The 24,746-nt window shown below is 37.8% G+C and overlaps 1 protein-coding gene across 1 annotated transcript in view; it reads left to right on the forward strand.

Annotated features, from left to right (window-relative positions):
- The window catches only part of EYA4 (EYA transcriptional coactivator and phosphatase 4), a 158,218-nt gene extending 140,691 nt beyond the window's left edge, over positions 1–17,527 (forward strand). Inside the window, exons 14-20 of the mRNA XM_027898957.1 lie at positions 117–206; positions 6,473–6,531; positions 6,645–6,805; positions 8,899–9,013; positions 10,783–10,904; positions 11,685–11,785; positions 13,524–17,527. Coding sequence (XP_027754758.1) covers positions 117–206; positions 6,473–6,531; positions 6,645–6,805; positions 8,899–9,013; positions 10,783–10,904; positions 11,685–11,785; positions 13,524–13,604 — 729 coding nt within the window. The 3' untranslated portion in view covers positions 13,605–17,527. The remainder of the gene's footprint in view (positions 1–116; positions 207–6,472; positions 6,532–6,644; positions 6,806–8,898; positions 9,014–10,782; positions 10,905–11,684; positions 11,786–13,523) is intronic.
- Positions 17,528–24,746: the final 7,219 nt, after the last annotated feature.

The raw sequence follows: 24,746 nt of genomic DNA on the forward strand, positions 1-24,746 counted from the left end.
AAATTTCTTACTATGTTAATTTTTCAAAACAAATCTTTGAATACAGCAATTTTTAAAGTAGTTGTGACATAACTTACAAGTATGTAAGTAGTTAACCTTGCTTTCTGTTTTTTAAGGATCCACCAATGGCAGTGACGCTTGGACTGAGAATGGAAGAAATGATTTTTAATCTTGCTGACACACATTTATTTTTTAATGATTTAGAGGTAAGAATCAAAGAAATATAAACACAGTTGCTCCTGTTTTGTTAACATGGTAGATCTGCTGTGCATTAGTGTTTATTGTGTGTGACATTTTCTGCCTCTGTAGTCTTTAGATCTGTCCTACTCTAATCAGAGAGAGGTTGGCCAGGTGGCACTGACTTCCTGTGGCACCAGAGTCCTTCCATGAAACTCAATGAGAGAGAGAATCTGCAAACTACCCATTCCTTTCTATGTCCTATAGCCATCTTTTCAGTTTCCATGGACGTAGAGCTGTCCACTGTCATCTCCAGGAGGGGAACATATGTGCCTCACATTCTTCTCTTGAAATTCTTTACATTCACTTTCAGTGGGTGCCATCATATGATCACAAGAGACTGTGTTCTTCTCTTGACATACCTGACTAGCCCTTTAGCCATAGGCCTACATTTCTTTTTCAAATGGAGAATATTCTTAATTTACCTTACAGACTGCAGCATCAGAGAGCTGGGACTATAATGTGTTCATCAGTGATGTTTCTTCCCAAGGTAACCAGGCAACCACATGCATTGTCATGGTCAGAAATGACCTCTCCCTAGGGAGTACCTGCTGTGGACAGATTACCTGTCAGAAGCAGGATGGATGGACTACTGTGGGGACAGTGATCTGGGAAGCACACTTATCAGCTGGGCTTCACAGGTTTTTTACTTCACTCTGAGAGTCTGTTAGCGTGGAAAATGAAAGTCTTATAACCATGTGCATCAAGAGACAGGGTGAAAAACAGTTTTCAAATTAAACCATGGGCTTTTCAGACTTTCCCCAGTCTAAAACAGTTGTTTTCCTATTCAGTGTGGATCCCAGATTTCCCTCCGTGGACAGATATTTGCCACTAGTGGCAGCTGGAAGACTTGGAGGTTTTGTTTACAATCACAGAGGAAAGTCTCTGGTGAGAGAATAGAAAAAATAAGGACAAGTGAGATTTTTCCATCCCCTGGGATGTTGATTTTTCTAGTGTGTTTTTTGTTCCTTCAACAACTGTAGGCAGTAAGGAAAGCAGAAGGTACCAGTGTGTCATTGTCTTTGCTCCCCTTTGCAGACCTTATTTATTCTTAGATCCTTTTAAGTCAAGAAACAAGACTCTACTTCACCCCACACCTGAGCTACATTTCCTCCTTCCAGCAGCAGAAACTGAGAAATAAAGCCCTCGACATGCCTTTCCCAGTGTTTTATTGCAGTCCTAGTGAGTCATCACTTGACAATGCAAGTGCATTTGGTGAATGTTCTCCTGCTGGTGCCCTGTACCAGGGAGAGATGCCAAATAAATTTTCCAAGGCATTTCTTCAATTTCTCTTTAGCAGACCTTTACCCCTGTGCATTCAGATTTCGTGCAGCATGAATGAATTTTAAGCAATTTGGTAGAATATGCCCAGAGTTCTTCAATCTTGTGCTGAGTTCGAGTGGAGGAGTTCAGCAAAAATGGGGCTTTGCCCTCCTTCCATCCCTCTTTATTCTTGCTTGTGGCCATTGAAGCTTCCTACCTTTCTCTCATTTTTTATTTTCTTTGCAAATCACAGGTTCAGCTCTCATAGATGGATCTTCACATTTTGGATAGTCTTCGTTGGGAGGTTTTAATATCCTGTCCAAAGACTCATACACCAGCTCATTCCAGAGCTTGAACAGTATCCAAATAGTTTCCAGTTTTAGATAAATCAAAAAATACTACTTGGGGACTATACTGGAGAGCCTCGTAACTCCATCAGTTTTATTTGATTAAAACCTGTTTCTATATGCAATTAATAATCAGACTTGCTATAAGAAATAAAGCATTTTATAGTCCAGAATTAATCTTTGTTTCAAAACCAACTCTCTTATAAAATTACCAAAATATACCTCTCTTATAAAATTCCAAAGTTCATGTACTGAGATGAGTTGTATGCATCTCATACATTCTAGCATGTATGCAGAAGTGAGAAGACCAGCAATTTTCTATCTTCTTAACAAATAAGATAATGTGGTGACATATGTAGAGTCATCCTTTAATAAGCTGATGAATAAATCTGTCTTCTTAAATATGTTTGCAGAGCACATGGCCATTACTGAATATTATAGGGCATCTGCTTGATGAATGTATAAGGAATTCTGAGAATTCCCCAGTTCTGACTTGGGGTCTCTCTCTCGTCTCTCCTCCTCTCTCCATCTGTCTTTATCTTCCTCTCTCCATCCTCACAAGGAGAGCGGAGCTGAGTGCTGAGCTGCTGATCAAGCGTGGCCATCAAGACACGAGACCTTCAGTTCTTACTGGACAAAGTGAGATAGGCCTTTATTCACTAGGCTGATTACTTATCCTTTCATCATCTCACTCTTTTAATGGTGAACCCTCATGTCCCCTACCTTCTGTCTTGCTTTGATCTTCATCCCACAGTAAACCTCGAGGCACTGGACATGATAACTCTAATGTACTACTGAACCTCTATTCCTGTAATATTGACCTAAGTCACAACGTCCTCTAAGCTCTCTTTTTTTTCCCCTGTCTTTCTTGGTTACATACCAGGGTCTAGTAATAATAATCAAGTTATTGAAGTTACCACAAAAATAAAGTTTTCCTTCCTTTATGCAAATCTTGTCACTACAATGACTGCTGATGCAGAAATTCCAATCTGCTGAGACATTCCCTGCTGACCCAGTAACCCATGTTCTAATCAGCCAAGCTGCACTTTTATTTCAGGCTAGGCTGTTCTCCAGCTATTGCATTCTCAGTGTATAAATTTTAGTTGGCCTGAGAAGTGTCGCTTGGGAGGGCAGTTGGTGTTTTGCCATGAAAACAGGAGTCTGGTGCTCTAAAAGGTTCACGTGCCTAAACAACACTTAGAGATGGGACTCAGTTTTGTAATAATATCCAGCTAAGGAATTCTTTTGTCAACCAGGTAAAGAGTAAAATTAAGTTTTTCTCCCTATTTCAGTACTAATTTTAAGACAGCTTTTAGAAATGTCGGTAAGGCATTTTGTGCATACAAAAATTCCCAATTTCTACAAATTGCAAGTAGGGGCTCAGATATGAGTCTTCCAGTTCTGTTATTCCCCTTCACTATCAGGACAATGAAAAAAAAGAATATTTGTTTCCAACAAACTGAATTATATTTCCATTTTTATGATAATCCTACCATATTTTAAAGGACATTTTGTCTTTTTTTTTTCTTCATTAGAAATAGAAATGAGAAATAAAAAATAGGATTTAGATAAGTCTCTGGGAGGCAGGTCAAATTAGTTTTAACAGAGACTGAAGCACATACATTAAAAGGAGTTTTCTGTATAGCCTAAGAAAGCATAGTGCTAAATAACCTCTCATTAATAACAGTTTTGCATTCAGTGTGGTAAGTCAGTGTTTTTACTGGATAATGAAATTACTGTCCATTTCAGGAGGATAATTTTTATTGATGATTTGTTGATTCTGTATTCTCAAATTTTCAGACTCTAAAAATCACTGGAAAGAATTGACTGCACTCAGATAATTTAAATTAGTATTGCTTCAAGCAAAATCTAGATATTGTACCTAGATTCCTTTCTAGTAGTCAGTGTAATAGGAAATATAGTTTTATGTTTTTAAGTTTTGACCTTGCACTGACAATGAGCCACTGTGTCTTGATCTTAACCAGTACTGCAGCAGATGTGAAAAGTATTTTACCTTAATATTTACAGTGTCAGAGAGCTTGCTTTCTTTCCTTCCTCCCCATAACTGTTTGGTGTTGTTTAAAAGCAAACTCAGATGTTGTGTTGTGCCACCAGTTTCCTGTTTCTTTTGAGAAAAAGTAGAGAACTATCTCAAATCTGCTCAAACCATCTGCTTTTTCTTTTTTTTTTAATGGCAAGTTTTTTTGACAGCATATAAGTGAACTTGTTAAAGTTAAACAGTTGAAGCAGTAAGTAAACAAGAAAACAAAGTAAACAAAAGCAAGGAGTTGTGGGCACGTGAGTTATTTGCTGGTCAGCAAATGTGTATTGCCAGTATGCTGAGAGGAGAAGATGAAGGGGGAGAAGGAATAAGCTGGAGAGTGCTGTTGGGGTTAGTCTCCTGTATATTTAACAACCTTCTTGAAGGGACAAGGGAAAAGTAATCAGAAAACTCCCATTCCTGGAACAAACTGTGAGGGGGAAAAAAAAAAAGTAAACAGCTGAGCCGTTGGCACCCACTTATATGTAATTTAATAATGAAATTATCAGCAGAACAGTTATCTGAAATTTTCAAGGCTGGAACAGTCTGGCTGAAAGGATTGACAAAATCCAAACAGACTTATCCATCAAGGCTTTGGTGTACCTTCCGTTTAATTAGTACACCCTCAAATCCATAGAAATTATTTTTAAACTTTTAAACTTACACTTTCACCAGTTCCAGGGAAACATGTGAGGGTGATTAGAAAGCCAGATATTGCAAAATAAAGAGTGGGCCTTTTTGTCTTGATTTTTGAGTTCCTGTGCTACACTAGGTGAAGCACAGTTGCTTTTCTTTTTTTTTTTTTATTTTCTGGAGTGTAAAGAATAAATAAGGATAAAGAAATGAATCTTTTATTTCAGCTGCCACTTCCCCTTTACTTTCTCTTTTCATCTACTATTTACATCCCAAAGCATCTTCTTAAAAATATTCTACAGCTCAAGATAATCTCCTCAAGCAGAACTAAAAAAATTTAATTTTTTCAGTGGGGAGAAGAATGCTTCACTTTTGTTCCTTGAACACATCTCTGTCATGCCTGTCTTAATGGATTCAGCTAGATGAGCAGAGTTTGGCAACTCTTTTTTTTTTAGCTTTAACACAGTATTTTAAATTATGATTGCTTGTATGATGAAATGAAATTACATATTTGAAAATAAAATCATATATATTTATTTTATTTAAAAATTACTAATATTTTTTTAACAAGTTACTTCACGTGGGTAAATGTCTGTTAAGTTTTCGTTCGTTGCAAGCAGACAAAACAGATGAAATGTTAATTCCCCAAACTCACACTCTAGGAATTTGTGGCATACACATTTGGAAATAACTCCTCTGCTCAGATTTATCCTTTATCTGTACAACTTAGCACTCCTATGAGACAGAGATTTGGAAACTTAGAACTATGTACTCCTGCATGTCACAGAGAGCCTGAATTAAGTGCTGCTTGTCAGCAACTTTATTTGACACAGATGACTCAGACAATTCTTTCTTTGAGGCACAGAGCTGTGCATTTTGAAAGCTCAACCTCATTTTGTCTAAGTAAGGAGAGCAAATATTGGAAAGTATTATTTGGGGAGTAATTTTTAAATACATCCTTGAACTTTTCTGTAAAAACATCTTAGGACTATATTAATAATAACTGGTTTAAATATTAAAAAATTACTTACATACAGCAAAGTAAAATCTCTGGACACTGAATTTCAGGTGTGTCTTTGGATTAAGATGTTAGTTCAAACAACTGCTGAAAACAGTAATATGATTGTGGTGGCTTAACTTATTTATTTATTTATGCTTCCCCGACAGTTTCTTATCTTTCTACTGTAACCGCTGTTCAGATAAGAATATTTGATAGATGTCCAATTATAAAACCATCTTGGAGGGGAGTTCAATTTTCTAGTGTACCTCAGTTCCCTCAAGTTGCTTCCATCCCTTCCAAAACCAGGAAATAATGAAGTTCTCCAGGACTGATGATTATCTGTGGTTTCCCAGCCAAAGGCACTTGAATAAATTAATAAAAGAACCTGATATGTGTCGAAACTACTTAACATAAGTCATATGCCTGTTAAGGTTTATCATCATTAGCTTTTTGGGAGTGGGAAAAGATTATTTAGGTGTTATTAAGTATTGGTATGCTAGGGAGACTACAAATAAGACTTGTGATTGTTGGGGTTTTACAATTAAAATAACCTAAAATTACACAAAGTTGCATATTGCTTTTCTAAAGGCCCGTTTTAACTAGTAATTTACACTGTGTAGGAGTTGAAAGTTTTATAATTTTAAAAACAATGATAGTGATAGGAAGCTGTGGGTGTACACACTCTGCCATCTTCTGGTGTAATTAGTGCCCTGCACCGGTCCTTTCTTCAACATCTGTACTAAGCCTGTGGTGAGCATAAAATCATTAAGGTTGAAAAAGTATTCTAATATTATGTAGTCCAACCATCCCACCATTAACGCAGCCCACCGTGTTCACCACTAAACCATATCCTCAAGTGCCACAGCCATAAGCATTTTGAACATTTCCAGGAATGGTGATTACACTCTTTTCTAAGATAATTTATCATTTGGGTTTGTTTTTTTTCAATAGGAGTGTGATCAAGTTCATATAGATGATGTTTCTTCTGATGATAATGGACAAGACCTAAGGTAAGATACAGCATTTGTTTATTTATTTTTTATTTTATTTTCAAAGATTGAATAATTTGAGCATTTACAGGAATACATTGTATTTATTTTTACTGTATTTTGGGTGTTTGCAGTACCTACAGTTTTGCAACTGATGGCTTCCATGCAGCTGCAAGTAGTGCAAACCTTTGTCTGCCAACAGGTGTAAGAGGAGGGGTTGACTGGATGAGGAAGCTGGCTTTCCGTTACAGAAGAGTAAAAGAGTTGTATAATACTTACAAGAACAACATAGGAGGTGAGTTTAATTGTCAAACTTAGAGTGCTGATCAGTCTAAACTGCATGGTGATGAATTCCCACCAAGTGAATGTGCCTGGGAAGCCACTGAGGGAATGGGAAGTGATGTGACTGGACCATGGGCGGTTGAAAGCTACTGACTGGAGCAGCAGGGCCAGTGTTGTGCTGTTGTGCAGGAGAAGGAGTTGGAAAAACCAAGTAGGCTTTCATTTAGTTCCAACAAAGCCCATCTTCATGCTTTAAACCCAGGTATTCTTACTGTGCTGATTGGTTGAACCACTTACCCTATCTTAAATACACTGCGTCTAGGAAAGATGTTGTATAGTTTCCACAGGTCAAAGTGGTTGTGGATGGACATTTCCATCCTGCATTTTCATGATCTAATTGGTAACATTACACAGTCTTCTAAACTCTGCTGGGTACCTGCTAGTCTGTTTTCACCAGTGGATGCAAGAAAATGTTGGCACTGTCATGCCAAAAGCCTTTTTGTTCACTCTGTAGCTTACACAGTTGTCTTCTCAATAAGTCCAAATCTCATTTGGGTCAAGAGCTTTCCTGTTACTGTTTCATTCATGGACCTGCTCATGTCCTCACCAGCAAGTGTGTAGGTAATTGAGCAGCAGAACCAAACGAATCTGTTCTGGAGAGTCCTGTGATTTGCAGAAACAGCCAGCCCTCTGCTGAGGAGGTGAATATGTCAACTGACACACTCAAAAAGAGACTGTGAGAAGAAGGAATACTTAGAAGTCTTCAATAATTGCCACAGTCATGTATTTTCACTCTTAGTAGTTCAGAGTTTTTACGTGCCACAGAATGAAGCAATAGGACCAAAAGGTGGTAGTAGAAGTCTGACTTTCACTTTCCCTCCCTTGCCCTTTATTGGTGTCATGAATAGTTTTTGTATATTATTAATTCTTAAACCAGTATTAACCAAAGGTTTACTGGGTTTTCTTATATCTCTTAATGCATCTAAGATTCTAAAGCTGCTGCATTTCATAAAACCTTTTACATTGGGAGCTCAAATCCAAGAGCACAACATAAGGAATTGCACTAAGAGGAACAATCATTGCAAAGGCAGAATGCAGATATGTGGTGCTTTGTATTACCAGAAATCCTGCTTCTGAAATATAATTCATCCTTAGTGGGCAAGTTTATTCGTTCATCCTCTACTTCTTAGCCTTTTTAATAACCTACTTATCACATACTTATCTGTTTATTTCAGAATAGCTGCTAGAAGGCAACAGAAGGCTAGACTAATCTATATATTTTTAGATTGCTTCATTTCAGATTTTTGAAGACAGTCATAACCATTTCTTGGGAACATAATGGTGTTAGAAGAGCGATATTAAAGGTCATGAAGCCTTCTTCCTTGTTCTTTCAGGACAAAATATAATTTTAAAATATCTTGGTTCCAAAGAATTCATGTCTCAACGTTCAATAGGCTGGTATTTTTAAATATCTTACAATTTACACACGAAAAGAGATTTTGAGATGCTTTTAAGGACTAACTGAGATACAAGAACATAAGATGTGCAGCTCTTCCAGGACTGTAAATGCTATAACAGGAGCTATCATTAATAACTACAATAGGACATGAAGAGTAAGCCATAAGCAAACAAATGTATTTTCATATGTGTAACCTGAGGTTCACCTATATACAGTCATAAGCAGGGCAGTTTTAAACATATGTAGATATTGCGAAGGCCAGTTTATTCTGAAGTATCTTCTTTTGTGACTGTCTCTGCCTATGACTCCAGTGACATGGATCTTCTTGTCACTGCCTCTGATAATCTGAGAGTAAGATATATGTGAGGAGTTGGTTTAAAAAATATGTATTTCTGAAAGGTATACTTTGAAATGCAGTAAAGCAGCCTGAATAGATGAAAAAATCCAACTAATTGTTAGGATCTAAAATATTCACTGACATTGCTTGATGCAGTGAAGTACAAATAAAACCAAAGATTTACTGATTTTCTCTTTGATAGTTGTTCAAGTTCTAGTGGAATTTAAAATAGAAACAATTACTATAAACCCCAGTACATTCCAGATAATACAGAATTTAATTCTGTTTTTCTTTCTCTTTTACATAAAAGGACTCCTGGGTCCCGCTAAAAGAGATGCGTGGTTGCAATTAAGAGCAGAGATTGAAGCTTTGACAGACTCCTGGCTAACAAATGCACTTAAATCATTATCAATTATCAGCACAAGGTATGTATCTGAGTCTACTCTAAAAAAAGGTTTTAGTTTTGGATATGTAATGGCTATTTTTTACATTTTAGCTTACAGTAAATGAGTGCCTTTAAAGAACAGAACAGCTCTACTCTGACTTTTGAACAGGACATGAGAAAAGTGGAAAATTTTTTCATTTTAGGTTATTCCATCATTTACTAAAGATAGTACGAAGTGTCTTCTAAAATGCGTGTACATTGAAGTGTGTTGTAGAATTCTGAGCCAGTCTTTAATTTATTATCTTGTGGACAGCATTCTCTGAATTCCACATATCTCTGCTCTGTCCTTCAATGTTTGTGCTTATTCACAGTGTTACCTAAACACTGTATAAATACCAGAACACAAAAACATTTTCCTTCTGTCCTTCCAAGCAAATCAGTATTTACTAGCATATACCTTAAGTTTTCAGAAGAGCAAAAATCTCTTTTAACTGAATTAAAAGTCTGGGTTCCAAGTAATGAAGCATAAAATGTACTGGTCTGTGAAACAATGAAAGTATGAACACTGCTGCTGCCTAATCAGCCATGCAATACGTATCTTACCAGAAATCCTAAAAAATCCTGGGTTTAAACCATAAAAGAGAACAACATTAAGTCATCTTGCCTTCTGAACGTGTCTGGGAGAAGACTTAGCATCAAATGTAAATATAAACTTGGAAAGACATGAAAACCTTTTTTTCTACGTAACAACTTTTGCAATATGTTTATCTCTTAATTGTTATTTATTTAACAGTGTCCTAAGCACGTCAGGAGAAAATTAAAAAAATTGTGATTGTGTAACCTGTGTTTAGCTCTGCATTCATCTCCAAATTGTTAGTCTTTAAGAAGACTTTTGGTAACGGCGGCCAGTTGAGCATGGGTAGAAGAGTCTGGAAAACTGTTACCAGTTACTCAGAATTGTTAAATAATAATCTTTTCTCTTGTCTTCAAAGAACTGCACAACTATAAATTTTCCGAAGATACTTGTGAGTCAGCTAAACATTACTTACATTATTGACAGGAAATTGAGATACCTTAAGTCTGAAATAGTAGCCTAAGAACTTGCTTGGAATTTGTGGAAATGCCAGAAGGAAAAATCACAACTGTTTGCTCTCAACATCATGTTCACGCTGTAGTCACACTCATGTTCCAGCCTGCCAGCGCCTAAAGTAGCCTGGCTCTGAGTTTTCTGTTGCACAGCTGCTAGTACAACTTCTCCATTCAAGTTTCCATCCTTGCCATTTGATGCTAGCTTATTGACATGATTATCTTCCCTCTTAGAAATATTCCTACTCTTGAAACATGAAGGAAGTAATGTTATTATGGAGAAATGTGTATTGGCTGTTTATTTCCCTTAAAGAGGAACAAAAAATGTTTTTGCATTCACTTAATTCATTTATATTGCTGATAGCTACTGCCAATTAATTGCCAGCCTGAAAATTATGCTTTCAAAGCATTGAAATGCCTCTTTTTGGAGGTAGTTGGTCGTCTTAAATGTCTGTGTTTTAGTGGACCCATCTTCAAGGACTGGTTTTCTATAACCACTGTGGAATACTTCCTACCAAAATCAGGCCCTGGATATTTTTTAGAGGATTTTTCCCAAAGTTTTATGTGCAGTTTTCTGTAAGGGATGGTGCTGAGCAGCACTACTGTGTGAGTGAAAGTAAATGTTGAGGAAACCTGGATATGCTCTTCACAGCTAGTTCATTTCATCAACATTTGTATACTGTTTCTAAACTATTTAAACTTAAACCATTTCTCTCATTTTAGGAGTAATTGTGTAAACGTGTTGGTAACAACGACCCAGCTTATCCCAGCACTTGCAAAAGTTCTGCTATACAGTTTAGGAGGAGCTTTCCCTATTGAAAATATTTACAGTGCAACCAAAATAGGTAAGAAAATTATTCTTTCATCCATTCTTACTCCACTGCATTACCAATATTTTTTTCTGCCAGAAATGGATGGATTCCAAAACACTACCTTGACACTTAGCAGTTTCAGTTATAAGATTTAGACATTTCATATATTCAGATATCTTTATGTCAAAGAATTCCAAAGTCACCTTATTTTCAATGATGCCTGAAGGAATAAAGATACTGATTAAAAACTTCAGAAATTCCTCAGGATGGTGGAGAAAACAAAAAATGTGCAGAAAACCATGAAGAAAAGTGTCTTGTGAATTCAAACCTGAGCAGAACTTTTGTTATAATAACCTCTGCTCTGACATTCAGCTCTATGTAAGTAAAGCCACAGGTCCACAGACTTTCTCCCGAGGCATAATACGTCAGAGATGGTGATGAAAACTGTTACTAACAGAAGCTGCATTGGTGGATGCCAAAAGGGGACTTGCCTATTCTGTTCATAACTGTGTGCCTTTTGTGTATTATGGTTTGGAAATGTATGGTTTCATTCACTAACCTATTAATTTTTGCAGAGTTGCTAATTCTTTTATTTTAGTGGCTTTCCTGTAACAATTAAGAAATTTAGTTTTACCTGAACGAGCTTAGTGTCATTTAGGGAATTCATTGCTTCTTACCCAATTTGACTCTAAATCCCAAGGCTGGGAACTTTTCAAAAGTAGTAGTAGCAATGTCTTACCACTGCAAAAATCCTTTGTAAGGCTTCACTATAACTCACTTGATAGCTTGAATAAATAGTGCCTTGTTTTTCAGGCAAAGAGAGCTGTTTTGAGCGTATAGTGTCCAGATTTGGCACTAACATAACTTATGTTGTGATTGGAGATGGCCGAGATGAGGAACATGCAGCTAATCAGGTAACTTCACTCTGAACTCTTATCTCATTTATCTTCCAGGAAAAGAAAGTTGCTTTGAACGAATAATGCAAAGGTTTGGCAGAAAAGTAGTATATGTTGTAATTGGGGATGGTGTAGAAGAAGAACAGGCAGCAAAAAAGGTAACCTGTCTTCTGAAATGTTGGTGTGATACATAGCTACTAATGCAAGCCTTTCTGTTTGCATTTCTGTCAGTGTTGCACAAAATGACAAATAATTTCAGTCCACAGGCGCAAGGCAGCAAGAGCATGATGAGATCAAAACTTAGAGTGAAATGAACCATTTGGATTCTAGCATTTGCTTCCCTTGGCTTTGGAAAGAAAAGAAAACCCCACAAAGTTGTTTTTAAAATAAATGAAAAAATATTGCAGCAAAAATGTCTAACTAGCTTCAGGCAAATCAAAAGATAAGCAGAAGAGATAGAAAGGGCTATAACACGATGGTTGGGTGGTGTTTTTCTTTAAATATTAAAATCAGGGATGTTTCAAGAGAAGCATTACAGAGAATGTGGAAAAACATGTAGGGCTGTGCAAATTTTTTGCTAACATAGATGAAGATCAATAATTTACTGCAGCAAATATGATAAACATATAATTTGCTTCAAGAGAGACATATCTGCTAAAGGAAAAAGAACACAACACAGAGATTGTGTACCAAATCTGTGGTTCTCAAAAAAGAGCTGTTTCCTTAGAAATACAAAATTTTCTTATTATGATAATTCAAGTCCAATTTCAGCAGAAAAATTTTCAGTGTTCAGAAATAGATAAAATTAGTAATTTGTGCCATAACCCCTAGTATAACCCCTGGAAGTGTGCAGAAACTGTAATTTTTGCCTGACAATGTCTGTACAGGACAAGTGATGTAAATATCCTTGAGCTAGGAGTAGCAAAAAAAAGTACCCTCATAGTTTTGTAGCTGGAATGGAAAGAAAATTAAAATAACCAAAATGCTCATTCCAAATGGTTCCTTAATATAGGTACAGTATTGGTGATGGGTCTTTTATAATTTGTGCTAAACAATGGTGGTTTGATTGTGTGTTTTCTGGTTTGGCATGCTTTTTTTCTTAATGTTGACTATATTGCATGGATAGGTGCAGAATTCAGAGAGATGGATGAATTTGGCACATTACAAATAGATCTGAACTCAACATGGAAGTATTGGTTTTTTTAATACGCTGATGGATTATTGAAGGAGAATAGTGCATATACTTGCACCTCTCAGATACTGATGCTTTCTCCAATACAAATTATCTTTTCTTAAATCAGAAGTGTTATTTTCTTATCCAAAGAAATTTCTTTTTCCCCTAGATGGAGAAAAAAATGTAATTCAACGCTGTTTCAAAGTGTTGAGTGAGAAGCCTTTTTTAATGGAAGTCTTATAGCCCTTTAAATGATCATTCAGTATTTTGCAGTCAAATAAGTGGAGCAGAAAGGCATTTCCTATTAATGCTCCTTTGCATGCTAACATTAAGCAAGTAGCCCTTAATAAGTGACAGAAAGAAACTATTAAGAAAGACTATCTAATTATTTTAACTTCAGTTGAGCTATTAAGCTCAGATCTATTTTGGTCTGATTTTTGTCAGTACTTTAATAGCAAAAATCAATCCAGAAACAGTGTAATAAAATACATAGTGGTAATCTAACTAGCCTCATCTGTCATATACTGCCCTGTTTCACAGTGTTCATCTTTCCTGACCTTTTCCCTCCTCTAACAAACACAGCACAACATGCCTTTCTGGAGGATATCCAGTCATTCGGACCTCTTGGCTCTCCATCAAGCACTGGAACTAGAGTATTTGTAACTGTGTTCTAAAGTTGGCGATCCTTTTTTATATATATATATTTCAAGTACACTGAATTTTTATGTGTGATTCAATGCCTCTGGCTTTACACATATGAATTGTCTTAAGAAGGGAAGAAATATTTGGAATTAAAAATTCCAAATTGAAGAATTCAGATTGCTGAATGAAGTTAAAACATTAGTGCTACGTAAGGAAGCTCTATGGTCTTATATATGCAACGTTTTTAAAGGAATTAAAACTGTGGAGGTTGCTGGTACACACCAAGTGAGCCCTGACAGGAGTGAACAAAGGACTCAAACTGGCAAAGCACCAAAATGCGTTTTCCAGCCAACAAGGTGGTGTTCAACAACATTCCTCAAAATGGGATATATTCTCAGCACTGAGGTTTGAACCAGACTTTAGCCTACCTAACCCAGAAAATCTGAATTGGAATGCACTCAGACTGTATAATGACAATCCTGTCTAGACCTGTAATTTGTGTAAATTATTGATGAAAATAATTTACTGTGACTTTATTAGCAGCTGATTTTGGAAGTGGATGCAATTTTCTTTCTTTTGGGGGGGCAGGGGAGGGAAAGGGTTATATAATATTGTCTCTTTTATAAGTTTGGCAAACAGAATGTCATAATGATGTGTTGTGCCTTAAAGAGAAGATTGTGTTTGTGTGTTATAATGTAATTTTGGTTAAAAACTCTGTAGATAAGCAAAGAAAAACCTTTGTGGTAATTTTTGACATGACCAAATTTGAAATTCAAAGAAATCAAAGGGCAGGGCTGCACCAAAGCATTCAAGTATTTGTTGCAGTAAGAAAAAAATAATAAAGCAAAGTTTGTGTTTTTATTTGGATTCTGAATAATTCCACTGATGGATTGAGAAAAGTTAAGAGTACATTGGGAGGTTGATATTGGGGACCGCTACATTGAAAGGTTAAAAATAGTGTTTAACACCTTCGGCATCATTTCTTGATTCTCCAACAAGAGAACTAAGAGCCATATTCATTAATTACCGAGTCCACTGAAAGCCATACAGTGAGTGCATCTGCTGTGTACAGAAGAACAAAGTTCCACCCAGCAGACAAAGCGTTCAGGTGACATTACTGGAAGGTGAAAATGTGGAGTTAAGCCCAGATGGGGAATAAAACACAATTCCATTAGGAATGAAAAATTACTAAAGATACTCAAGTCAGTCAGACATGCAACTGATGCTCCATTTAGCATATTCAGGATCAACACAAGCTGCTGAAATTACTGACATAATGACATTGGCCATTTCAGGAGCATTGGTAAATAAAGTAGCATTTTGGTAGTTTTTCAATTGTGTTCCACATTTCCATGTATTTTGTTTTAGGTCAGCATGATTTTCCTCACCCATTTTTGATTGCGCAAAATACTACACAGGGACAACCCTAAAATTTTTTTGAACCAGAAATTTCAATAGTATGTCAGGCATCTGAGGAGAGGATAAGGAGATAATTTTTATCAAGAAAGATTGAGAAATATATCACCTTAACTTTCATAATTTCTGTTAAAAGTTACAGTCCATACAGTGATGATTACCTTGTGAGTTTGAACATGCTACCTTTCATCTTTGGAAAATGAGCAAGATCCATATTGTACACAGGGTCCTTAGTGCTCTATATGCAGCTTGAACACTCTGAAACAACAGCAAGTGGTTTGTCTCTCGTTGCAGAAAATGGAAACTAATTTTTTCGATTTTTAACACTGTATGTGGAGACACCTGATGTTGTCTGTGCACTGAACTGCATGAAGAGGTGCATGCAAGAGAAGGTATTAAATGCAAACTCCAGGATGCCTGCACAAGCACAGGCACTGAGTAGTTGGCACTGAGGTGAAAATCTTCCCTCTCTCTGCTATGAAGCCAACATATGCCATAATTACCAGGTAGTAACTTCGCTGATTTAAATTCTGTTGAGGTTACATGAAAGTTAGTTGGTTGGTGAAAGCCTGGAGCCACTAAAAGTACAAGGCAAAACTCCTCTATAAATTCATAAAAATGGGATTTCTTCTCTGTTTTGGAGTTGAATATGCAAGTCACCACACAACAAACTAACAATAATTTGTTATCACTCCACAGTTTAAAGCCATCACATGAGACTTGCCACATATGAAAACACTATAGACTAGCTATTTGGGTGATAGATATATGTGTCCAAGAAAAGTAAAAATTATGCATACCTTCTTTATATTTTCAGTACCTGTCTAGTCAGATTTGTCCTGGAAGTACCTTTTTCATAAAAAGCTGTAGTAGCAGCATTTTGTAGTTTTTCAGATGGGAAAAAGTGTTTCTACTGGAATAAGAAAAAACTTTGAAGCCTTTCTCAAGTTCCAGCTTTGCATAAAAATCTCAATGTAAAAGCATGATAAGCAAAAAAATTGGTATGGTGAATTAGCTTTTCTTTTTCTTTTTCTTTTTCTTTTTTTTTTTTTTTTTTGAGAAGTCATAGTGTTCTTTAAATGCATGAAGCAATATTATTTCCAAGTTACTTGTTCAGTGTTCTTTTCCTAATCAGATGTAAGAACAAAAAGTGGCCCAGCAACAACCAGTGGTTCTTACAAAAGGTTTGCAGTGCCTTCATTGGAGTTGTGCTTAGCTTTCTGTGGTGGATGCAGCTCAATTTGTATACTGGACTTCTAAAGAGGAGATGTAGGCAAAAGGAGGGAAGTTTTACAGAGAATGATAAAGTTCTGTGTGCTACCATAGCAGAAGTTAATTGTAAAACTAAGTAATTTGCAAAAACGTGAATCCAAAGACAATTCAAGGATTTAGCTCGAAAGCCTTCGCAACACAAAATTTCAGAGCATGAATACTCTCTTGCTAAGCAAAAATTGCTATATACCTTTAAATAAAAGTGTGTAGTACTTTCCTTGTAGGGAGAAATTAGTCTGATATATTTTCCTGCATGAACAATACAGAGCAGAAAATAACCAAGGCAGAGACATCAGGCTGTTCCAGATAGGCCTAAGAAGATTAAACTGAAGGTTGGTCAGTTTGACACTGGGTGCATTTTAATTCAAAAGCATATTAATCAGAAACTACCTTCCCTTCAGCCTCTCCTCAACAACCAAGATTGAGCACAAGGTCATGTTTGCAAGCATTTCTGGCAAATGAAGTATAGAATAGAATGCCTTTTGCTGATACTTTAGCAGTTCTCAGTACAGAACATGGAACGTTCGTTAGGCATTTGAGTACTCAGCTTGCAGAATACAAATATTGGGTGATTGCAGTCACAAGCTGGTATCTTAAGTAGATATAAATCTGTGCAGTTCAGTAAAAGAGAACAGAAAAAAATTAAAGATAGCCTTATTTTTAGATGCCTGTGGAGATTGTGCACAAAGATCTAGGTGGCAGCTAGCTCCCAGATCTGTTTTCATTAGAATCCAGTGTGAGCAGCAGCGTTTGCATCTGAAGCAGGTGTGGAGTGTGTTCTGGCGCAAACATTGACAAGGGAGATGAGGCCAAATCAAAGTCCTGCATACAAGCACACTTCATCTTGGGGTGGATGAGATCCTGAATTCCATCAGAACTGAAGAGTTTATGGAGAGTAAAGACTTGACCCATTACAGGGAGACGAGGTTTTAGCTGTGAGGTTGTATCCAGATCCAGGGTTTCAGTTCAAAAGTCATCTCTGCTTTAAAGGATTGACAGCAGGCATATGCTGTAAATGAATATGGTATTTAGTATCTCTGAAGAGAAGCTGAAGTGACAGAAGCCAAAATCCCAGCAATAGCAGCATTATGAAGATTTGAAGCCAAGGGTCTCTGTCATGTATTAGCAGATTATAGTTTATTAGGGCCTACCTAATTTAAGAAAATGTAAATTAAAATTAAAAGCTTGTAAAATTATGTACATCTTTACTATTTCTCAATAAATACACTTGGAAATGTCTTTTTTTCTGCACTATATGGTGTTGTAAGCTGTTTGGTTTGTGGTTGAAACTCTCCATACACAATGTCTCTTACAGGACCTGACTGTGCCCTTGGACTCTCATGTCCATGCTCAGACTCTTATGCCCATGTCCACGCTGCCCTTGTGGTTCATGCCTGGAGCAACCCTGAGCCTGTGCATGTGGTCTGGTACAGACTGGCTCACGTGCAGACTGTTTGCAGGGTGCAGCCTTAGAGAGAATGCCCCCCTGCTCTGCACTGAGGCTTCCTCCCCAAGAACATTAGGTGCCTTGCTCCAGATGCCTGAGTGACAACTAGCACCTTTGTTGCAGTGTCCTTCAGATAAAATACAGAACAACCCCAAGTGGGATGGCAGGACTGTCAGCACATTGTGATCTTGGAACATCATAGCAAGTGGCAGAGCCTTGGTAACCACAGTGCTTCACCCACAAGAAGCACCTTGTAAGAGTAGGTTTTTTCCCAAGGGGTTAGGTTAAAATGTATCTGCTTTCTCCTCAGTTTTAGTAACAAAAAGGAAGATATATCAAAAATAGAGTGGACAAAATATAAAAAAGCCCTATCTACTGAGCAGACAGACTCATCCACAGAGCAAACAGTACCATTTCAGAAGACTGAGATAAAAGGGAGACAGAATATGGTTTTCCTCTGTGTCAAAACTGGTTGATTTCAGAACTTTTCCCTTTTCACATGAGGATAAAAATGAGATACTGAGGGCTTTAATTCAAAAGGTTTGTCTGGGTGAAAGCACAGCATTACCTTCGTTTCTCATTGCTGAGAAACTCAGTGCTCTAAATGGCCATCAGTGTGTCCTGCACATGATGTTCACAGTGATGAACTAAAGTAAAAATGTTATACCGAGGGCATTTATGTGTGGACAAATAACTCTTCCTCATTTGTGTGCAAAAATACTTCTTCCTCATTATCCATTACCAGCAAAAAATCCTCAAGGGAAACCAAGCAGAAATCCAAAATAGAGTTGTTTGTCAGTTATTATCTCTAAGAGATGCATGTTTAGAGTTGACTTGTTTGATTCATTTTCCTTTTTCCAAACAAATAGTGGATTCACAACCATTTTGCATGTTTATAAATTTGGGGGGATTGTTTCAGTTGCCAAAAGCCCAGGTAGTAGGACGAATGCTGCCAAAGTCAAAACATCTGAATAGTTTGTTTTCCCATGTTAATTTCTCTACAAATGTCAGGGCTTGATTTTCTAAGAACTGAATATGTGACTTGAAACCGCTAATAAAAAAAAACAATGATTTTTTTTTCTTTTTTTTCTGGTTGGGAAATAAAAGGAGAAAGCACCAGAAAGCTTCACAAATTGATTTTTTTAAGTGGACAAGCAAAGGAACTCTTTTGTTGCACAAAGCACCGTTTCTCAGATTTTCTGGATAATTTAGGCATCAAACATCCATCTAAACCCGGGTTACTGGAAATTCACGTACAACTTCAATAAACAAAGCAAGAAAGCCAGGAAACATGAAGGACAGGATTTAAATGAGCTATATGATTTAAAGAAGTTAGGCTTGGAATGGAGCTTAAATAGACTTACTTAACTTTTTTTGCCTTTTTCACAGTGTCTTGACAGAATGGAGTGCTACAGAGAGGCAAATGGAAAGTGATTCATGTTTCTTACATTACTACACAACCTACTGTGCCCTTCACCAGGAAGCACACACTTTTTCTACATAAAAAAAAAAAAAAAAACAAAGTAACTGGAGCTATTTGGAAAACACTAGAAATTTGCCAGTGTTGACTCACTGAAACCAAAATATGTTTTGGGAGTGCACACAACATCGTCAATGAACAGAACATTTCTAGTCCTGTTTAGAGAAAGAGTGAATCAGGGGCCCACCAGATTAACCAGAAAAAAAGCCATTGCAGGAATCCGGTGACTATGGCTCTCAGCTGGCATATCAAGCCCCTCTTCTTTGCTTTCAGCCTGTCTGGATTAGGATCTTAGTTTTTTAGCTTTCTGATTCAAAATGGTCCTCGTTTGATCCAATGGTGAAGAGGAATGTTTCTGAAATCAGGGAAAAAAAAAAAAAAAAAAAAGGTAAAGATCAAAGGGAAGAAGAAATAAGAAAAATAATATGCCTTCTTACCCAGTATGCCCACTGTGAAAGGTTGTGGAAAAAGAAATCTTCCTGGAAATGATTTAGCAAGTGAGCAGCTGTGGTTAGTTGGTCAGTTGTTTGCAGCAGAAGGAGGGGCAGACATGAAATGGGAGAAAACCAGCAAACAGATTCGCTGGACTGTGTGTGCAGCATCTCTTCTGTTTTACAGCACAGCCTCACTTGTGGTTTTTTGTGATGTGAACTCCTACTCCATATAGCTACCCCTTGTCCCACTATCTCTGGTCCGTGAGGTTTTGCAGACTGATCTCTGTCTCTGGATTCGTGAACATCCTGGATAGCAAACTCCTAGCATTTAGCAGTAGGACTTCTTTGCAGGGTTTTTTTGGGGTGGTGTTGGGGTAGCCTTGGCTGGCAGCCAGACTCCTACCCAGCTGCTCTCAATCCTCTCCTCAGAGGAACGGAGGAAAGAGGAAGCACAGCAGTGAGAAAGCTTGTGGGTGGGGATTAAGACAGGTAGATTCCTTACCAATTACTGTCACAAAGGAAACAGACTGCACCTGGAGAAAATTAATTTATTGCCAATTAAAATAAATATTTAATCACTGAATTGGGTAGTGGGAAACAAAAAGGGCACCTTTCCTCCTCCCATTTCTATGTCCAGCTTCACTCCTTCACTGCAAACTCCTCAATGTTTCCCAAGCAGCACAGACAGGATGAGGGAAGATAGTGGCTACAGTCAGTAAGTACTCAGTTCTTGTCTATATTAGGGAAGTCTGTGTGCCATGGAAGGCCTCTGTTTGTGTCTCACCAGCCTATCCCATGAGCAGCCTATAATGTCACCTTTATAAGGATGAATCAGCTTCAAATGCTACCTTTCTCACTTGAAAAGCTTTTACTTTGATTTGTTTTTTTTCATACAAGCCATGATTGGAGCATGTGTTACCTTCTGCAGCTCATGCAAACCAGAAACCCTTACTTGACATCTGTGCCTCATGACCACTCAAAAGCAAAACAAAGCAAGGAGGGGGAAAAATGGGGGAGGTGCAGAATGGAGCCAAGTGTGGGGGGAGCTGCTCCAGTCAAACAGCATATGAACATATGAACACTGATTTATAAAATGCAATCCTATTCTCAGTAATTGCCACAGACCACGGACATGTGGCAGTTGATGGAGGTAAGACAGTTAGCAAAACCCGACTTATCCTGTTACTCACTTGGAGCAAAAATGAGTAATTTATTGCAAGCTCTAAATAGTCTTGATGAGGAACAGTCATACTCATAATGGAACTGCCTGGTGGCCAAAAGAGATTCACTGTAGCCACCTGACCCCCATGGCCAGTTGAAAGGGGAAAGAGCCAAATCGCTTCTCAAAGTGGGCACTCGCCCCCCTCATCTGGCCCCTCACCTTGACTGCCACCATCCTAGTGGGAAGAGGGCAGTGACCCCAGCAACATCACCTCACGGTTTAGTTCCAAGGGAGCAAGGGGTGCAGCACCCAGTGCTTTACTGATTCTCTCTGAGTTGTCTTTTACATCCTCCTTAAACTAAGTTCATTCTCAGTGGAACAGGTATTCTAGCTGGGAGGAATCTATTTACAGAGTAAAAGAAACAGTACCTAGTTTGGGCCCTCAAGAAATGAAGAACTGCTGAGCCCAAAAGGTATCCAAGGAATTGCTAATATTTTTATTTTTTCGTCTTATCTAAATGCTCTCTGTGAGTTTTCTTCTGTGGTTAAACTTCAGTTCCTTAAAAGAAATTTACTTAAAATTGAAAGGCTGACTCAACCTTCACTCTAATAACCAGGAAAACACAACAGTAAAATGAAACAACAAATCATTCCTCTGACAGTAATGAGGCACTTGCTTAGACGTTTATCTGTCCTTTTAAAGGGCGGTAATGTTATGGTTGAAAAGCCTTGGGTTTAAGCTTCAAGTCTGGGAAGAAATTTCCAGTCCCGGGCCAAAATCGCAGATGGTAACATTGCGCATAATTAATGCATTCATTTTCATTCTTAAAAACTAGTAAATGCAGCTTGTTTGCATTTCCTCCTGAAAGCTAAATTTATTAGCTACTAAATGTAGAGACTATGCCAAGTGTTTCAAGGAGATTATATCCTGTCTTTCCCCCATTTTCTAACAGTTTTCCACTAATATCACCTGGGTGGCTCTTCCCTTTTTATAAGAAACTTCAACATGGGCAACAGCTTTCTGCTGTCCTTTTTGTTCCTTAGTATGTTTTCACGATAAAGGTTTCTTTCCTTCGCTTCCATCTCAAAAGCAGCAAGGCTGCCACTTGTTCGCTGAAAATGACTTTAAATTCATCAACTCTCCCAGGTCTAATAAAGTGACATGTTTACAATGTTAAAGGAAATCAGGTGTTTAAATAGTAAATGGAAAAAAAACATATTTATGTGGTGTTATAATAATACCATTTGCCTGGCCTTTCTCAGCCCATTCATCACACAGAAGTCTCTACACAAGGTGCTATGGAGTCTTTGTGCTTCAATGCCATGCAATAATAAGTCCAAATTCACCATAAATCATGTATTGCAGCGCCCTCCCTCTTTGCTGTTGGCAACCGCTGCATGGGCACATGTAGGGAAAGAGTCGTTCCCCAGGCACATGGCCGTGAGGATGGAGCAAAGAAAACACTGGAAAGTGGGTACTGCTATTACAGCTCACTTCTGCTTTTCAGGTAAGTTCCATTCATGCTACTTGTCCCACTACAGAAGTGCTGCTTGTCCCACTGCAAAACACTGGAAGCAGAAAATCTGGACTCTTGCTGTGCTCCTGGATGAACTCTTCATTTTGAAGGCCAGTCTCCAGTGCTGCCACTGAAATGGGGACAGTGCGTACAGGTGGACGGGTCATGTTTTTTCTGGCATTCAGCCATGCCGTCCTCAGCTCCATGTGCACTGCTTGTTACCTAAGTTCATGAGGCTAAATAGCATCACTCTGCCAATTGAGAAGTGTCCATACGGCATGAGATCCTTACTTTTTAAGAACAGAAATCTGTCCCATAGCAGGCAACAGATATAGGTGATGGCATCCTCCAGTTCTATGATGGCTTCTTCTTGAGGAGAAAATTTTTAAATCTCCTAATCTAGTTCATAAATTCAGTTGTCAGATGTGCACCTCTCAGGAAAAAAAAAAAAAAAAATTAGGATTCTCTGATTTCCTTCAAAGGGGATGACAGCAGAGTCACTTTGGCAAGTAGCACTTGGCAGGTTATGTTTTACATGCGGTTTCCCAAGCCAGTTCCTGCTTCACTACAGCTGGGCTGAACACGTTGTACTCTGAATGTAGCTCTGCAAGAGAAATACCTTGTTTGCCTCTTACATGTCACTTGTTCCCACTCTTCTAAATACACCATCACCTGTCACCATGTTCACAGAGCTCTGCTCACAGGCCTTAATAATATGGGTGAGTTCAGCCTTCTCCTGGCACATTTACTTACTGCTGGATGCCAGCTTGCTGCTTCCCACAAATCCTGTAGAAAAGAACAGTCAGAGTAGGCAGGTAGAATCTTTATGTTTCCTATATAACAACCAGAATTTTCACTTTCTTTTATTCAATTTGTAATAAATTACCTAAAAAGGAAATCTCCAGTTTCTGAACAAGCTGAAGACCTTCACAGGACTCCCCACCAAGAGATGTGACTTACTTAGTAAGTCTAGGGAAGAGCTTTCAGGAAGACAGGCACAGTTTGTTTTTTCCCTACTGAGTAGAAAGATGCTGTAGCTGAGGGACTAAGTGATTTACAGTGACACAGCATGGCAGGATATGAATCACATATCTCAAATTAATGTCAACTGTCTGCCTTTACCTGTTGATAAATTCAGCATCTTTTCTTCTCTGCCCAGGGCCCCATATGACTTCTTTAATCCTTGTGTTGAACTTTTCTGTTCTGCTCCATGTGCAGAGATTGGTGTAGGTCTATAATGAAAATATGCTGGTTTTTAAGAGGAAATAGTGCTCCTTACATATAAGATGAAGATGATACTGAATTTCTATCTAGTTATTCAATCACTTTCATAGAGGTAGGTAGAACATATAATTCTTTATTCGGTAGCCATCTCTTGTCCCAGTTCCTGCTCAACCATCATCAGACTATACTCTCTCGTTTTATGCTAGAAAACATCTGGAGAACATGTGGTCTCTTACTTCCTTCAGCTGGCTGTCTTTGCTGAATTTCAATCATCCTAGTAGTTATGAGATTAAATATCTTTTCTTGTACCTGTAGATCTCAGAGCCAGCAGGTCCTTCATTCAAGTATGCAAAGCTACAACACTTGGCACTCAAACTGACTACTGGGGTCAATAAAGGAATCTTGTTTCTACTATGAAGTCCCCACAGTAGTGATCTCTGCAGTGATGCAGTAGCAGTGATCTCTATAGTGATACAGTAACACCACAGAACAAAACATTTGGCTATAGAAAGCAGCCACCAGGCACTGGGACAATAGCTCCTTTTAAATGGTTTTAAGAGGATGAGGTGTGTAAAGAAGTGGATGACATTCTTTTGTCATATTTCTGAAATAAAAGAGGGTGAACCTCTTTGTCTCTGGTAACCACTGATTTAATATTGAGGTGTATTACAAGCAAAAATATTGTCATGATAAATCATCATATTATCCTCCTAGCCTTGTAACTGGAAGTCTTTTTCGCTATTAAATATTCCTTCCTGACTCTCACAGTAGTAAACTGACAATCAGTCTCCATGATATTTTTTCATCCGGAGAGACTGAGTTTTTTATCACTGTGGATTTCAGGATAACATAGTGAATAGAAGAAGCCAGAACTCTTGTCACACTGTTGGGATTTATTAGAACAGTCAGGAACAAAACAAATGCGTTGATATTTCCTTTTTTAAAAACAGCAAACTGGATAACAGAATATGCAGACTCTGTAATGTAATCCTGGCTGAAATGTTTCTTTCCTGTTTCTCCACCTTTGTGCTTAATCCAGAGTTCCTTGGTGGTTTTCAGTGTGCGGATTACTTCCCAATGTGGAGCTTTGCTCAAGGTCCATCTTTATATTTCTTACATTTCTGATGAATGGCTGATCATGTACTTCCCCTTTCACAGCAGCTTATTACTGTGCAACATTAATGCCTGGTTTGGAAAACCCACATGCAGTT

This window comes from Empidonax traillii, unplaced genomic scaffold (genome assembly GCF_003031625.1).
Source record: "Empidonax traillii isolate 1590-97213 ecotype Southwest subspecies unplaced genomic scaffold, ASM303162v1 scaffold631:size1259156, whole genome shotgun sequence".
In the NCBI taxonomy this organism is placed as follows: Eukaryota; Metazoa; Chordata; class Aves; order Passeriformes; family Tyrannidae; genus Empidonax; species Empidonax traillii.